This window comes from Hippoglossus stenolepis, chromosome 18, assembly GCF_022539355.2.
Source record: "Hippoglossus stenolepis isolate QCI-W04-F060 chromosome 18, HSTE1.2, whole genome shotgun sequence".
Lineage (NCBI taxonomy): Eukaryota > Metazoa > Chordata > Actinopteri > Pleuronectiformes > Pleuronectidae > Hippoglossus > Hippoglossus stenolepis.
In genome coordinates this window covers 12,956,732-12,974,320 of record NC_061500.1, presented here as the reverse complement: position 1 = coordinate 12,974,320, position 17,589 = coordinate 12,956,732, and the positions used below count along the sequence as shown (strand labels likewise).

Sequence of the window (17,589 nt, the reverse complement as noted above, 5' to 3'; positions counted from 1 at the left end):
GTCTCTCACTTCATCTCTTTCCTCATCTATATACTTGTTTTTGTTTTGATTCTGAAGGTTGTAAACATTGGCAGTTGTTGTGGTCGCTGTGTTTACGTCAGGAGGCTAACCCTTTCCAACATCTCATCAAAGCAGGGCTTGAGTTGATAGGATTCATGTCCTGGATTCAGGTCCTCACGCGCATGAAAGACTGATTGGCAGTTGAACTTATTAAGCAGCTTTCAAGGATGGATAATATCCCCTCACGCAGAAGGGTAACATTTGTTATACTTCAAATAACCAAGACCACAAAATAACAGTAATAACTAATATCACAGGATATAATGGATTGATAACACACACATGTTGCTGTGAATTTCTATTTATGACCACATCTAATTATTTTGTTCTTTTTAGTTAAAACTTTTTTCTATCTATGCTGAAGGCATCAAATATCATTTTTGACAACTGAATGTTGGGAAGATTTGACCCAATTAAGAGTTAAAAATTACTTTAATTGAATAATAGAGGAGGTACGACACTCTGGACGTCGGCAAAGCGTTCATCAGAGGAGACACCTCAAGAGGCATGGGCCTGATCACCTCAGAGAGGCAGAACCAGATGTCAGGAACCTCTTCATCGATGTAAAAGTTGTTTCAATAATGTCCTCCAGCCCGTTAACCACCTACTCTGCCGCCAGGATCCCTGTGGTCGACATTTCACGCAGCAACAGGCCCAACTTCCTCCTGGAGTCGCTGCTGCAGTCGAATGTCTGGTCCACAACAGACCTGACAAAGATGTGGAGCACAGAGGAGCTAGTTTGTTCTATCAAAGTGTTCCTGGCATCTTCAAAGCTGCCCTTGTTAAGATTATTATTATTAGCTTCCAGTCATAGATGCATTTCTTACTGATGAGAGGCTGCAGCACATCCTGGCATACAGAGCAGCAGAGGTTTGTCTCAACATGGCCCCTCTCAAAGATCAGCTCCACTACGTCTGTCAAAGTCTCCTCTCTGTCCACAGTCACTTCTTTCAGCTGTGCCATCACGTCCTCAAAGGTGTCGGGCGTCAGTCCTCTGAGGATGTTTCTGACGCAGCCGATGAGCTCCTCGTTCTTGGGCTCCTCTTGTTTCTCTGCAGCTTAACTCTGGTTTCGCTGCATCTTCTCCTCAGTGCTCTGGGTGGATGAAAAGCCAAAAGTGATTTCCACCCGAGAAGAAGGCGGCAGCAACGAAGCTCTTCTACATCTTTTTGGTCTTCCTCGTGGAGGCTGACGGCATGGTTTCCATGGCAACAATAAACTACATTAAGGATCAGAGGTTAAGATACAGTCTCCTTTAGCTATAGATTGTAAAAGTCCCCATAACAGTATTAAATGAAAGTACTGTGACTTTTTAAAGACCCTCAGGGACTCCAGTTTTGGACATTTCATACCCAGTTGTGGTCATTTTTAAGTTTGAGCAGCTTAAGCAACGTTATATAAAGCTGTCACATATGCACTGATTCTCTCTAAGACCCATAAACACACTGATGTGTAAAATAGAAATAGTTCCTTTTTATTCGTGACTTCTTCTTAACTTCTTAAGACATTTTCAACAGCTCCCTTATCATTAAAGGCAAAGACAGGATGATGTATTTGATGTTTTTATTACATAACTAAACAGGTAATCAAGAAATGATGCACAATCTAAAAAAATAAATACCTTCCGGTTCTTGGATAAACATGAATGAAAAATTGATATTGTAAAAGAATTTGATCAGCCAACAGTCTAAGAGGTAAAGAGGTAGAAAAGGTCTAGTTTGCACTCTGTCAGCCCCCCCAGTTCATGCAGGTGAGATGCTACTGGTTCTGAATCCCCACAGATGAGTGTCCCAGTGTATTTGTGGTAGTTCTCAAAGCAGCAGATCAGCAGCTACAGCAGCTCCAGCTCCTGGTCCAGCCTCTCAGGTATGTGAGGAGAGGTCCACCAGCCGGAAGGCCTCCATGAACTCATTGATGTCGATGCTCCCATCCTTGTTGAAGTCGATGCTCTGGGCCAGGTCTGCGATGGCCTCGCTGCTGATTTCTGTCTTCAGATGCGAGCTCAGGAGCTTCCAGGTCTGATGAAACTCTTCGAAAGAGATCGAACCTGCACGGCGACATGGAAACCATGGTCATGAATATGATCAAGTGCAATTGGGTGTGGATTTCAATACAAACATGGATTGTGTGGATTTCCATTTGTTTTTTTAGGGTGTGTATTCTTATCAGCCACTAGTTCAGAGTATGTCAATCACTTATAGGTATACAGCTGTGGTAAGACCACATAGAAAAGCAGGGGTGTTATATTCCCAGCCAATGAAAGGAAAAGCTGGGGAAAAGCAGAGAAAGCCGTTGAGGGTGTGTTTGAGAATTAGGCTGAGCTGCTTACTGACCAGAGTGATCTGTGTCTATGATTCGAAAGATGGTTTCCAGGTTTGAATGGTTCTTGTACATAGTCTCCAGGATGCTGGTGTCAGATATCTGTAATGGAAAAGACACATTTATAATGATTATGCAGCTCTGTGTGTCTAGGATGAGAAACAAATGAAGAAAACACACACACACAGATTCCAGTAAAATAAGTCTGACCTCTAGTTTGGGCTCAGTGATGGAGAGCTCCCTTATCCACTGCTGGTAGTCTACCATGCTGTACTGGGTGCTGCTGACAAGCTGAGGGCGTAGCACCCTCCAGGGCAGACCCAGCTTCAGCACACTCTCTGTGGCACTGGCCCAGTGCCTCAGACTGATCATCCCTGAGACACGTACCAGAGGAAGGTTATTGTTACTAAACCACTATTTACATCCTGATACACTGCAATTAGTAATGAACAGACTGTATGTAAAGATGGACGACAAGACTGCTCCCCAAACGTGACGCCAAAGGGTCTCGATCGCCACCTGGTTGCTGGCTGCAGAATAAGGTCATAAATCCTGCTGACTCCATGCAGAGGTGGTGAAAGTACACACATTCTTTACTCAAGTTGAAGTACAGGTACATTGTGTGGAAAATGACTCAAGTAAAAGTATAAGTACTGATTCAAACTCTGTTCTCAAGTAAAAGTATAAAAGTAAAACGTTTTCTTCCGGCTGTATTTGTGCAAAGCAAACTGAGACTCATGTCACAATAAATACTCAAGTAAAGTAAAGATACATGAAAAATCTACTTAAGTACTGTAACTAAGTAGTTGTTCTTCGTGACTTACCACCTCTGACTCCATTCTAGTGGATGGGACGTAGACCGAACTAAAATGATAAATAGGATGGTTTCTGTCATTTTAGGTAGTTTTAATCATTCTGGTGGTTTTTCCATAAGTGTCCATTAGTTATTTGATGCTATGAAAACGGGGTGAAACTTCATCATTGACAGCTAAAACTCATGATTGGTCGAGCACGTGTAACAACAGGACTTTGATAACTCGGCTCCATCCCCCTGATCACTTCTCAGACTCTGGCTTCAAATGCACAAGATGGCAGAGTTCATATCCAGGATATTTTGGCTTCATTTCTGGAGAGTTGGAGGAACTGGAGACGTGTCGTACATCTTTGTATACAGTCGATAGTAATGACAAAGTACTCCTATGTTTTATATTAGGGTGTAAAATGAATCTTTCCCGCTCAGTGTAGTGCACCTGTGTTGTTAGGATCAAACTCCTGGAAGCCACTGATGAGATCTGACTTATGCACAAACAGTTGTTCCCTCAGAGCTCGTAGCGCTGATCTCTCCGTCCACCCAACACTGACAAAGACCATGAAGAGAAAGAAACATTTGAATTCAACTGTATAACTTGGAACAACTGGGAAAACAAACGGTGAAATCCTAATCTTTACCTTTGTCTCAGGGTGAGCTCTCTGCACGCCCGGCTGGCCTGGTACTGAACGAAGTGTGGGACCAGGTCAGGACCCATTCGGATGTAGGCTCCTCTGTTGCTGCCCACCTCATAGTAGTTTGAGGCCGAAAATATAGTCAGCACCTGGATGCATCAGAAGACTCTTGGTGAATGCTAACTTATTAACAGTAGCAGCAGTCGAAGGCTACAAGTGCTTTTCTGTCCCTCCAAAATCAGTGAGCTGTGTGACTGTTTGTGTTCACCTTGCGGTTGTGGCAGAACTCATAGCCGTCCTGTTTGCACTCATGGGAGCGGATGAGGAGCTGCAGGTTGTGTCTTCCCAGCACCTCCTCAGTGACGTCTGGGCCCCAGTAGCAGCCTCCACCTCGCACCTCATTGGGAACGCAGCCATTTTGGGGCATGGGGTCACTCCACAACACGTCCACTATCTGGTTGGATGAACCAGACATGGTACAAACACTGTATGTTTCAAATCACTTGGCGAAGGACTGTCAGAAATGGTTTCCATCAACCCAAACAACAACAGCTACGGTGATTGATTTCCTTGTCCATCACTTACCTGTTTCCACTCCTGCTCGTCTGTCTCTGCTGTCGCTCCGCACTCTGGGTCAGGGTCAGATCTCTGCAGCTCACCATAGGACTGGTCAAGCCCAGCCAGCCTGCGCCTCTTCTTGAGCTCCTCCTCCACCGACCAACTGAGCTGACTGCTCATTGGCAGGTTGTGCAGCGAGCGGCGGGGTAGGTTATGCCACTGAGGTGGCGGCGAGCGGTGGTGGCTTAAAGAGCACACTCGACGCCTGGCTTCCACTGGTCCACTGGCTTCGCTGTCATTGCTGTTCATGGTTTTACCACCGTTTACTGCATGATGGGTCGTCTTCGGGGGCCTGAGGGCCGACACGTACTGCACACATTCAAAAACACACAGCTTGAACACACACACAAACACATCTGCCTGGGAAATGTTCTGATAATATCCCGAGATTTGCAGCACAAAATTAAGTCATTTAAATGGGACATACTCATATTCAGGTTCATAATTTTAACTTGGTTTACATACTCAGTTTACTGTTACAGTTTATGCTCATTGCTGCAGCTCCTCTTTTCAGCCTCTGTCTGAAACACTTGGTTTAAGCTCCTGTCTCTTTAAAGCCCCCCTCCTGTTAATACCCAGTCTGTTGTGATTGGTCAACCGCTTCCAGCACGTGTATGTAAAATCAGTCTTCACTCTTGCTTTGCTTTGTTAGTCGACGTGACAGACTAGCCGCTTGTCGTGCATGTAAATGTGTGGCCCATCAAAATGGTGCGGAAGTATCAGCTGGACCACTAACGAGATGTTGCAGGAGCTTGAGGAGCTTCAACGTTTTCTGAACTGGACTTTGAGCTTTTTAACTTCACAGTCATTTTACATACAAAAACGCCTATAGCGCACCAGAAGAAAAAACATAGTATGTCTCCTTTAATTGATGCCGAAGTCCTCTCTTACTTTGTGTCTGTCCACTCTGGCTATCATGTCGAGGTCTGTCGTGTCGGAGATCCCTCCGTGCACTACCAGCACCTTATGATCGATCACTGTGGCCAGGGGCAGCCAGCTGAAGATCTTCTGGAGAAGCTTCAGGATCTTCTTGCCATGCACCTGCAGACCAAGTCCAGCTTATCACGTCTTGCAGTTACAGGAATTATTATCATGAACTCAATATCTTATTCGTGTGTTTTTAGGAATGCGGCTCCTGGTTGATAATGTTGGTTTGTCAGTCCACCACTTTGGTCCAGACTGAAACATCTTAACAATCAATGGTTGGATTGCCATGACGTTTCAGTCGATCTCTGAATTGTAGTAACTTTGGTGGTTAAAATATCAGTTTGTCCAGTGTTTTGGTTTATGATCAAATACCTGCAAAACTAATGACCTTGTCCTCAGCTATACTTTTTTGTTTAGTGCAAATCAGGATATCTAGGTTCTACAGTGTTAGTAAATTCCTGTAGCACCTATGGCCATTTGTTCCTTCGGAAGTCATAAATCTTTAAAAACAGGTCACAAAGATAAAGATTTCCAAGTCCAGGTTTACTGAGGGTACTGCTAAAACTATAACTTTATTACTGAAGTAAAGGATAAATAGTTCTTCAACCACAGAGGACAGGGGGATTTTCTGAAATAATGAGGTTAAAGCAAAATGAATAAGACCTACCCTGTATTTGCCCAGAACCTCTTTGGTGAAACCATATCTGGAGAAAACAAAATAAGCAGGTTAGTTTATTCATCAGCTGTAGGTTGAATATAAACAGAATGCTATGTGTATAAAGTTGTATGAAGCAATACTCGGGTTAGGGTGAGGACACTTAATCCAAAATCAAACCCTCACTATACAAAACTATTATTGCAAAAGCAACAGGCAGAATAAATATGATTAAGAATATGAAAGCAAACTGAGAGTCATGTCCTCTGTACCTCATGTTAACAATGTGGTCCTCGTGGTTCCCTCTGTTCAGGTGCACGTCATTGGGGTAGACCAGCAGGAACCCAAACAGGATGAGCAGGATCTCCAAGGAGTTCTTGCCCCGATCCACAAAGTCTCCGTTGAAGACATACGGTTTCTCGGAGGACGGCAAACCATTCTGGACGGATCAAGTTCGAGGTCTTTATAAATGTGAACATCGCACACTGACAACGTGGTGATTTGCATGCTGTGAATACCTTGTAGAATATCAACAGCAGGTCCTCAAGGTGCCCGTGCAAGTCTCCTGGGGAGGAATGATAAAGTGTTGATGATCAAAAGAATGTATGAGAAAATACAGGGGCAAAGTGTGTCCGTGGAAGGTCTGCTGCTCTGTACCGCATATGGTAATCTCCTTTGTGTGGCAGGTGGAGACATGATTGATGTTGGTAAGAATTCTCAGAAGCCTCCAGGTCTCTCCGAGAAGCTGCAGAACATAGCGAGCATGGAGCAGCTACTGGGGGGGAAAGAATCAAGTATGAATAAACAGTGCCACAGAGAGGGGCAGATACGTTTCTGTTTCTGGTTTCAAAGCTGCCACGAGTGAGCTTTCTGTGCCCGTGTGCCTACTTGTTTGTGCTTGAAGGCCTCCACCAGCTTCGACACCCCACAGAAGGTCATGGGGAAGGTCAGGTGGGGGCCGTCGTAGCTGTCGGGCACCTCGACGCTCTCGCAGCAGAAATACCTCTCCCACTCTGCGTGGTGGCAGATTTCATTCTCGCGAAATATGTGCGATATGAGGTTTCCTGCGTTGAAAAAAGCCCGAGAGGGGAGAGAGAGGGCAGGTGGGTTCAGTTGCGGCGAGGGAAAGCCACTTTACGGTCCTGAGCAGCGGAGGGCTGACTGTCAGTAATCTGATGAAATGTCATTGAATTAGAACAGGAGCTGAGATCTTCATTGTCTTACTCTCACTGCTGGCTGGGGTGAAGTGGTGCATCAGGAAGCCAAAGAAATTGTAGAGCTGCAGGAGGAGATGAGAGAAAATGAAACAATGAAAACAAATTTCAGGGGTCAAAAGCTTCACGGACAGCAGCTGTGTGAGGCTGTGTACTTAAGGCTAAATGATCAAATTAGGGTCAGGGTTAGGATGTAATTAGCATGTAAAAATGTGCTATTGTGCATGTCCCGGAGGAAACTTTTCTTTTTCTTTTTCTCATGACAAATAAATCATCTTTTTATTTGCAGATTCTTAACCCTGATCTGTTTCTCCTATTTAAGCCAGTTTATTAGTAGATGAATTTAAAAACTTGACATGCTGGTGCTTTCAGATAAAGAGTCAGGTGATCACCGAAGTGATTTATCCACCATGGACTCTGAATATCTGCAGAGTTTCATGGCAGTCTGTCAAACATTTCACCATGACCCACACCTGTCAGCTTTATGCTTGTGCTAGATGGAAGGTTAAGGGATCACCACACACATTATCATCAATCCTCTGGAGACCATGAATGAATCATGGCACTCCATCCAGTAGTTGTACAGATATTTTGCAAAGTGGTGAACGGACATCATTTTCCATCCACTTTCATCCACCATGACGCTAGCATGGTTCAAATGAAAGCTAGTGGAAAGGTCACATTAAGGATCAGTTCATATTTCTTATGTGCAAACCTTAATCTGGTCCTGCTCTCCTGCGTATTCAATGGATTGGAAGATGTTCCACGTGCACCTGCGTCTCACCTCCAGCCGGGCCACGTACTGACGGTACCAGCGCTGGATCAACAGAGCCGCCCTGATTGCTGGGAAAGAGAAGAGGAGAGTCAACACTGCTCTTCCTCTGTCATGTTGCAATGCTTTAATTTACTGTGTCAGACTCACCAGTGGCAGCTTCGCAGAGCGTAGTCAAATGAATAGAGATTGCAGATGTTATATGAGTTAACTCAAATAATGCATTAGGTTTAAACACAGGTGTAAAGACATGTTGGAATAAAACTGATGTTTACCTGGAACTGAGATGGTCACTGAAAAAGGTAACGACAGACGATTATTTCAATGTTCAGGACATTTCAATGTAAACCTTGTTTGACTATTCAACAAAATGTTTGTGGATAAAGGGAGCACCTCTGTCACATTTCTTCAGCCGTAGTTCCGATTTTCCCATGCCACATCCCATGACCCTTTGCTGTTTTCACTGTCAGAGACAAAGATACTTTTATGGGAGATATCTGACCTTGAGTTTTGCAACCTGTGAATAATGCAGTAATGGAACAGTGGAACCAATTTTTCCGTCATTTTGTCAATTTCATTTCAGATTTTGATGTTGTTAAGAATGTCTATTTTGAATAATTATAATAAATCTAATTGTTATTACTTATAATTACTGGATTTGTTTTCTTACAGCATCATTGCATAAGTATGAATAGAAGAACATCCTTACCTGCCCTCGCTACATTTTTTCCATCCCTTCCTCAGACACCTTGTTTATTTTCTCCTGCAGATTTTCCAGCCACACATCATCTCTGGGACTTTTCCGCTTCCCACAGACAGCCGCACGTGTCCCAGTGTCTGTAAATCTATTGCATGTCCCGTCCCTGCAGCCACACACTCACAAAAGTCACAAACACACGCGCACACTGGTGAAAATGCGCTGCTGGGAGAAGTGTCTCGGACAAACCCCGTGATCACTTCAAACAAAACAAGATGCAAAGTGGATTAGGATTAAAACCTTACTACGCCTGGCATCTACGCTGAATAAACAGATGAGCGCTCTGATAAAGGGCAGCAGCTGCTTTGAAAGCAGGTTGTGTTGGCCTGTGTCATCAATGTGAATAATATGACAGCTGCTACTGCCAATCTACTTTCCCTATCTCCATGACCAGTAAACACTGGTTAGACTGATCCTTCTATTCCCAATAAATCCATTCATATAGGTAACAGAATACATTTTATTTGAAAACATATCACGTGCAATCATTGTTTATTTCACTCGTCCATTCTGAACACAGCAGAATATCTAGCTTCAGATGCTTCAGCTGCAGATGCTGATGGCCGTGTTCTGGTTCTGCTTGACCTTGATGGTTAACTGTGAGTTTTTGAGGGTTGTTGACACGTCTAAACAGATGGTGGGCATAAGTGTCTGTCCACAAAAACAGCCGGGGGAACAAGTGGATCAGTGATGATGCTCAGAAAGAAGAAGGGAAGCAGTTGACCACAAAAACTAAGAGAATTCATAGAAACGAATGCAGATAAGTTTAAGGTTCACCAAGCTTGAATTGACAAAGTCTCACTGTTCACCTTTTTAACAATACATGGCTGATACATATGGGAACAAACACATCAGGAACTAGAGCACAGACATTCGCCAAGGTCCAGGAGTCCTCTCATGAAACCACATTTAAATTCAATAGATCCACATTTCTATTTCGGATCTGCACCGAATTGCACACACTCATAAATATTCCCTAAACGCGCCTGGTTTTTCTCATCAAGATCCACTAATAATTTTGTGAGAAACCAAGGAAAATGTCAAAACTGTTTTTTAAAAAATCCCCGATCCACCCCCTGATTCAGATCTGCACCAAAGGTTAATGGGTTCTTCCCTAACGCATACAACATCCTTTCACCCATTTTTGTGGCAATGTCCTGTAGTTTTTGTACAACCTTGCTAACTATAATATTTCAATATCATGTGAAATATCCAATATTACTACTCCTTTTATCGTCACTACCTAACTGCCACTTTTGCTTAGTTTCACTGTCTCATGTAACTTGTTCATTTTATTCTCGTATCTATTCTTATTTCTTTAGGCACTGGATCTGCATTACTCTGTATACACTATGTTTTTATTTCATTTAAAATACACTTTATATTCTTATTTTTATTTTTCACTTATATTTTCCGAATTAAAACTTTTTTTGTTTTACTCACTCTTCTCTATTATATTATATATTGTTGATACTGTCATGTTGGAGCAGAACAGATGAACACACTATAGTGAAAACCTCACTAGGATTATTTTATATTTAATTTCTGCCAATAGATCCCTTTCACCTAAATCTTACACACTGAACCTTTAACTAGTAGATGAACAAACAAACATATTCAGACAAAACTTCCTGGAGGGTGTCGAAATAAGATATTCATGGAAATAACTAATAATTAACTAATCCCTGATGCAATATTGAACTCTGTTGAAAGCAGTCTATGAAATGTCATAGAGCCTTTTTACAAAATGACATGAACAATCTGCAATATAGGGTAAACTAACACTACATTACTTCATCAAAACATTATGCCCTTCACAAAGTTTTTATTACAGGACATTTTAGCTATAGGTTTTATTTGCATCTTTGGTTTAATTTAGTTAGATAATTCTAACTCTGCTTTTCATTCACCCGGTTCCTGTCTGTTAGTGTCGTTTCATTCATTTATTAATTTGTGCGTAATTATTTATTCCACAATAAATAACTTTTATTGTAACTTAAAACATCAGGTTTTATGTTTCTTCCCTTTACTCCCCATGAGCTGATTTGTACCAGTATTATATTGAATTACATTGTAGTAGCTGTTCCTGTTATTTTGTCCCCCTGCTGCACTAATAAAATTCATATCTGGTTGTTCTGAAATGCATTTCAAAATGTATCTCTATAGCAAAATGTTCTGTTGTTGTGCTCTGTCCTGCTACATTAAACCCAGCTTTATTTATTTTTTAATAAATCCATATTAGATTGAACATCCATGAAAAGTAGCAATCTTCCAAAAACACCCTGTGAATCTCTCCGGTTGTGTGCCATCTCTGTAGTCTGCATCGTGCATCCTCCACAGTCCTTCAACTGTGCATAAAGGCTCTTTGTGATCCCGCCATGCAGGAGCAGCTGCCGTGTGCTTTGACTCCCCCAGTGTCACCACACCGAGGAAGTCGTGGGAGAGCTGTGGTACTCAAGGCCTGAGCTCGTTCATGTGTGTGTTCATAAACAATATGGCTGAGGATACTGTATATTGTTATAAGAGTCGACAAAACCCATAAAAAAAAGGTTTATAAAGATTTATAATACATTTCTAGTATCTTTCTGAGGCATTTCTCTTGTATTATTCTTTCACATAAAGAAGTGTAAATTGTGGGGGGTAAATAGGCTACGTGAAATAATTCCAAGGGACACACGTGAGGGGGGTCCCCAGCATATGTTTCTATCTTTGCAGGGGTCCTTGACCTCTGCACTAAAACATCTGGACACATTCGTTTTTAGGAAATATACACAAATATAAATAATAAATATATTTGTTGAGGACTATTTTAAGTTGTGGATGACTACACATTGGGTGCATTGGTGACTATTTAGCAGCAGGACAGTACATTAAAAATAACTACAGTGCCCATGTTCTTCATAATGAAAGAACATGCTGAGTAAATAAGTATATTAATTAATTAAGTACTGTCAAGTGAGCAGTAAAATGATTGGTTGGTTAGTTGGTTTGTTGATTTAATTAGCAAAAAAAAAATCACAATAAATGTGTTGCACTGTTTTTAGAGAACTAAAATGCAAATCTTGGTAAAAGGGACTCGAGGGAGCATTTGTTCCAGCACAGAGAAGCTGAGCTGATTAAAGAGCTGTGGTGGAGAGGCTCACAATGTTGTTCAGACCTGTCAGACATCTTGGGCAAGATCTCGACACGTATTTGTGATACGATGCCCAGATTCTTTTACTGAGGTCACAAAGTGCTTTTGGGTTATGAAAGATTTGACTGTGGAAAAAGAAATCAGTTCTTTGTTTATGGAAAAATCCAAATGCAACAATCCAAACCTCCAAACGTCAACCTTTCCCAGCTTTATTAGATTCTGATAATGTTAATACTGTAGAGCTGGTTGAGATGGAGCCAGTTTAAACTCCTTCATATGCAGTCAGGTAGTTTAATCCTGTGGTCTGTGGGTGGGTAAGGGGTTGCGAGGTAAATACGAGCATGTGACAGATGAACAAGTTCTGCTACCTAAATGTGTATTCATTGTTTGGTCTTCAGACTATTCAGACTGTTCATTTGTTGATTGATGATTAAATAAGATCATATGAGCGGTTTAGAGGAGGTATGTCTCCTCTATAGGATTGCTTACAACAGACATCTGAAACAAGACGAGGGGCCTGCAACCAGACACTGTTGTTAAATACAGTCCATGTTTGAAACCAGTAAGATTGGCAACCAAATATATGCATTTGATGCAATATTAATCTGGAAAATAATTAGTGACTATGACTATCAGATAAATGTAGTGGGGTTAATAGCACAAAATTAGCTCAATTCAACTGAGATGTAGATATTTAGAACATTCTTGTTTTCTTATTTAAGCTTTACATAAAAAGTTTGTTGGTTGGCTGTTGGTTGGTTGGGTGGTTGGTTGGCTGTTGGTTAGCTGTTGGTTTGTTTGGTGGCTGGTTGGTTGGTTGGTTGGTTTGCTGTTGGTTGGCTGTTGGTTGGTTGGATGGATGGTTGGTTAGTTGTTGGTTTGTTGGTTTGTTTGTTGGTTGGTTGGTTGGTTGGTTGGCTGTTGGTTAGCTGTTGGTTTGTTTGGTGGTTGGTTGGGTGGTTGGTTGGTTGGTTGTGGGTTGGTTGGCTGTTGGTTGGCTATTCATTGATTGGTTGGTTGTTGCTAGCGAGATTATGCAAATAAACTTGGTGGAGGGACAGGGCATATAGGCCTGGAAAGAATCCTCTAAATTTGAATACTGATCTGGTCCGAGGAGTGGAGCCAAGACTTGTTTTAGTTTTTTTACTACTACTATTCTTTAGCTATTTTGAATGACAAATAAATAATTGAGGTTATCAGACCACTTCCTTTTTTTCTTTTATCTGTCTAATATAAGAACTAGAGGATTGTTCCGTCTTGGCGGAAGCATGCACCCTAACATCAGGGTATGATAGAGAGAGAGCTTGGACAATAAAGTGAAGACACTGCCTGGATGTGCTACAAAAGACAACTTTGCAAGTCTTGTATCAGCTCAAACCAAGCATTCCTTTGGCACTGTTAGCTATCATAGCTGAATATCCAGTGCAGCATTCAAACTGCGTATTATGGGCTGCAAGGAAAAGTTTCCGTCTAACCCATTTTTAGGCCTCTCTGAGGAGAAGAGAGAGCAACTCAGGACTTGAAGTAATCATTCCTCGCATTTCTCATGGTCCACACTGGCTCACATAACTGTCAATGCTGCCAGGCCTTTTTCTTTTTTCCCTCTGACTTTCACATATTAGAATCACCTGCAGCGGTCATTACTTTATGTTGTACATTTTTTTCGTCTGGGTCCCGTCCTTGAATAACAACTGTAGAGGAATAATATTGTTAATATATTTATCAAGGGAGATTTCTGCCTTTAATATCAGGCCAAAAAAAGGGAGTTGTGATAGACACTGATAACTGCCCATGTGCAGAAATGAATGGACAGCTTGTGTTTCATTGTTTTGAGACCTTCTCGTGGAAACGTGTAAAAATAGGCTGTCTTTGTTGACTTTGTGGGGTTCTCTGGATTTATTTCCCGTCTTTCAGCCAAGATTTCAGATGTGTTTGTGGCCTGTGCTCTCTCTAAATGTAGATTTGGGTCCATTTGAAGGGTCAGACATTGTTCAAACCCACACAGCTTTATTCAAAATTCAAAGATAACAAATATATCAGAATGACAAGACATCTAGAATTATCTTGTAGTGCAGCAGTTTAGCATATTTAGCATGTTTCGGTTTGGAACACATACTGCTTTAATGCAGAGCATTTAAGTCAAGTCACATATAATATATTATAGGCTCTATTATACTGATATTGATAAATTAGATGATTTTAACAACCTTAAAGCCTCAGTGCAGAAAGTAAATCAGAATGGTAAAACTGTATGTTACAAGGAATATGGTAAACCATATTTGAAATGTCCTCATGTGGTTTGCCATATATCTTCTTTTTTTTCTTCTCACCCCTCATCGCTGAGTGTATTAACGTCTCTTTCTCTCCTGGGTCGTCCTCCTCTTCTCTTTCACACAGAACAGGGGGACAAGAAGACAACAATGTTAAGTATCTCAAGGCCAAGCTGGGCTACAGGAAGATAAAAACCCAGGTTCCCAGGCCTTGACAAACAATACGTTGCGCAGCATCCTCATCTCGTCACTCCTATCTCCAGCCTCCGACCAGACGGACAGAACCAACAGCAAGCGGCCTCTTTTGCCTGACTCGAAAAGCTGTTCCACCCAGCTCGTCCGCCATGTCCTTTGCGTTCACCATCTCGATAATGCTTCTGGGCTCTTCGGCCGTGATTGCGTTTGTCTTGCAGCCATCCAATGAAGAACCTGCAACCTCTGCCATCTCTGCCATCAGGTCAATATCACATTTGTTTACACACACGCCTGTATGCAATGATTTATTGTATATTGTCGGGCTTTTTATTTTGTGCGGGGAACATTGAAAACATTCTTACTCAATATGATCCCCAAAAAAAGTATGAAACATTTTGTCAGGTCAGAGAAGTCATTTCAAACAGCTGCAGTGCTCTAGACTTGCCTATCAGATGACATTGATCTGTGCTGATGCATGTATGATGAGGCGTTCACATGCATTCTGTAAAATACAATATTCTTTGTGTAATTCAGGGCCGCCATGACCGTCCGGTTGTCTGAGGACAAAGTTAAATCTATGTGTTTCTGTGTAATCTATTTTAATACTATTTATATATTTAATATTTAATATTTAAATGTGATGTTCAGTTGCCATGGCGAGTCATTGGAGTCCATCAGGAAGAGTATCCTTAGGGCTCTCAACCTGGAGGCCGAGCCTCGGCTTCCTGCTGGCGGGCTGCACGCTATCAGAGAGCAATGGCAGCGCGCCATTTCTCACAGAGCCAAAGTTGCTGCAGGTGAGTGGAATCATGCATTCATGATGGCCACAAACAACATCGCACTTTTCCAACTTGAGCCTCATCCCTTGTGGCATTTTTTGATGTTGTTGCAGCTGCAGCAGCCCCTGACTCACATGATGGAGAAAACAGTCTGAGGTGCTGCTCCGTGGCCTCTGAGATCTTCATGAAAGGTACGAATTCAATGTGTGTGGATGTTTGAGTGTCGTAACTGACATATAACTTAAATATGAAAAATATAATAATAATAATGTCAATTCTTGTGTTTGGTATAGAGCTGGGCTGGGACAACTGGGTGATCCATCCCTCCAGCCTCACCATTGTTCAGTGTGCACTCTGCAACCCTGAGATGAACACCGTGCAATGTCCATCATCCCACACCAATGGCCAGGAGGCCAACTCACAGGTATATTTCTCTCAGGTGTTAAAATAGTGAAATAAAACTGCAAACCCTGGTGTGTATAAGAAGTAAACATATATTGTAAACATTGAAGTATATATATATCAATTCACATGTAATACACTTAATTATTCTCTTTTAAAGTTAAAATAAATGTCTATTATTTCATTAATTGTCTTCAAAAAACTGAACTTTGCCTCAGTTCAGTCTATTTGGACAGTTTCTTCACTCTAAATATCAAACCGTGTCACAATGCCTGACTCCTCCTCCTCTCTTTGTTTGTTCTGCAGGTCCAGGTGCCATGTTGTCAGCCCAGCTCCCAGGAAATGGTGCCCATCGTCTATGTGGACGAGTCCAGCACTGTCGTCATTTCCTCTGTGCAGCTGACCCGCAGCTGCGGCTGTGGACCCGGAGCCAACAAAGCGTAAAGTTGGTTTCCTGTGACATCTGTTAGCCACTTGGCACGTAAACAAAAAATACAGACATTTAGAAGTAGATAATACCTCTAGGTGCAGGCCTATCTTCACTTATGTTGCTTTTTCAACTCTGAGCGTGGGAACCTAAGTTTTGCATTCCTGTTTCTCTGCTGTAGCCAGAAAAAAAGAGATACAAGGGGGTAGGACAGATTTGTCGAGTCACTCGACCACAAAACTGATTTACAATTATATGCTCTTTTAATAGTGGTGGTGAGAGAAGGGGATTATTGAGCTCGATCACACATGACTGTTCTCAAATTACAATTTATTTCATGTGATACTGTTTTTAATAAAGAGTTACCAGTTCGATTTTGCAGGTTAATAAAAAAGAGAATTTCTGCAGATGAATCCAAGTATTCCTCTTGCAACAAGTTATAAAAAAGTGATGTGAAATGCAGCTGACACCAGTTTATCTTTTAAACAGGTCATGAGTCCACAGCTTTATTTATAACTAACAGTAATCTAGTGTCCCCTCCAAAAATCTGAGATGGTCCGAAGCCAATCCTCCCTCTGATCTGTTTTCATCTCATGGAAAACAGTTCCATTTCATCCCGACAGGCCAAATTGCATCATATTAAAAACAGACTTAAAAGCGATAAATGAAATACAGGCTCGTAATTTTGATGCTTCAAATCAAACTCCCTGCACCTAAAAGTCTGTGTAAATGAATAACATCTGTTTTGTACTTTTCCACAAACTTCCATTTGCCATGTTCCATCTTCATGTTTCTCCAAGCAGAATTTTTTTTTAAAAAAGGACAATGCTGCCCCCCTCCAAAAACAACTGTGACAATTAAACAATTATTATTAGTTATATGAAATATACATTTTTTGCAACAAAACAAAGTTGCTTTGTATCATGTTGTGGGCAAAGAAAAATCTGAATTTAATCATTATAATTTCAACCAAGTGTAAACATTTCTATATTTCACATTGTATTGCATTGTATTCACATTGTAGTGATCTGTAATTTTGGCAAGAACAAAAAGTCAATAATTATTAATCATAAAGTTTTTGTCCTGGCACACAAAAGTGTAATTTAAATTAAATGGTGCTTAAATTGTGATTAAAAATAATAATACAAAAAAATTAAAGGTTTATAAAAATTTAAATCCTGGCACCCAAAAGTGGAATTCAAATTAAATGGGGTTTGTGATTTAAATGAATTAGAATTTTTTTTATTGAGGTTTATTACTCTTGGTGTCAGTGCTATTATTTCTTCAGTTAACTCATGTATTAATCCAAAGCATATTTTCCAATGTATACAATTTTATATACATTTTTTAACAGCTCACTTCTCATGATATTTTATAGTTCTCAGTTGTTTGCTTGTATTCTCCCACTCACTTCACCAAGTTACCTCACCATTCACTTTTCAAGTATTGTTTGTATTTTTTAGGAGTGGGCTGTTACGTCACCTGAAATTAATCAATAGACTTAGATCGCATGAAAAATGATTTATTGTGCATATACCGCTGATTTAGCATCTTAATCATTTGTACAAAGTCAGTGATTTCTCTCTGGCATTTTTTGAATAAAGATAATTGACATCAA

The 17,589-nt window shown here is 41.1% G+C and overlaps 2 protein-coding genes across 2 annotated transcripts; one reads left to right on the top strand and one right to left on the bottom strand.

Moving 5' to 3' along the window:
• Nucleotides 1-1,609: 1,609 nt before the first annotated feature.
• Nucleotides 1,610-9,037, bottom strand: LOC118098134 (serine/threonine-protein phosphatase with EF-hands 2-like). Its single transcript, XM_035141625.2, has 19 exons — nucleotides 8,718-9,037; nucleotides 8,402-8,471; nucleotides 8,284-8,301; nucleotides 8,159-8,167; nucleotides 7,952-8,079; nucleotides 7,247-7,301; nucleotides 6,911-7,086; nucleotides 6,680-6,794; nucleotides 6,541-6,587; nucleotides 6,295-6,461; nucleotides 6,035-6,071; nucleotides 5,332-5,481; nucleotides 4,408-4,749; nucleotides 4,091-4,276; nucleotides 3,829-3,971; nucleotides 3,630-3,736; nucleotides 2,590-2,753; nucleotides 2,394-2,481; nucleotides 1,610-2,107 (listed from the first exon to the last, which is right to left on the bottom strand). The coding sequence occupies exons 2-19, from the start codon at nucleotides 8,451-8,453 to the stop codon at nucleotides 1,923-1,925; spliced, it is 2,169 nt and encodes a 722-aa protein (XP_034997516.2). The 5' UTR covers nucleotides 8,454-8,471; nucleotides 8,718-9,037; the 3' UTR covers nucleotides 1,610-1,922.
• Nucleotides 9,038-14,307: 5,270 nt separating this feature from the next.
• On the top strand, nucleotides 14,308-17,589 carry gsdf (gonadal somatic cell derived factor). The gene is made up of 5 exons (XM_035184690.2): nucleotides 14,308-14,625; nucleotides 15,012-15,160; nucleotides 15,256-15,333; nucleotides 15,436-15,566; nucleotides 15,851-17,589. Exons 1-5 carry the CDS (start codon nucleotides 14,513-14,515, stop codon nucleotides 15,986-15,988), a joined length of 609 nt encoding a protein of 202 aa, XP_035040581.1. The 5' UTR covers nucleotides 14,308-14,512; the 3' UTR covers nucleotides 15,989-17,589.

Excerpts from the sequence above, each read along its gene's own strand:
- LOC118098134 (XM_035141625.2), bottom strand. The coding sequence starts at position 8,453 with ATGGGATGTGGCATGGGAAAATCGGAACTACGGCTGAAGAAATGTGAC. Across the intron at positions 6,588-6,679 it reads AAAGGAGATTACCATATGCG|GAGACTTGCACGGGCACCTT; the intron begins GTACAGAGCAGC and ends ATTCCTCCCCAG. Across the intron at positions 2,482-2,589 it reads TCACTGAGCCCAAACTAGAG|ATATCTGACACCAGCATCCT; the intron begins GTCAGACTTATT and ends TTTCCATTACAG.
- gsdf (XM_035184690.2), top strand. The coding sequence starts at position 14,513 with ATGTCCTTTGCGTTCACCATCTCGATAATGCTTCTGGGCTCTTCGGCC. Across the intron at positions 15,161-15,255 it reads CAGAGCCAAAGTTGCTGCAG|CTGCAGCAGCCCCTGACTCA; the intron begins GTGAGTGGAATC and ends ATGTTGTTGCAG. Across the intron at positions 15,567-15,850 it reads GCCAGGAGGCCAACTCACAG|GTCCAGGTGCCATGTTGTCA; the intron begins GTATATTTCTCT and ends TTTGTTCTGCAG.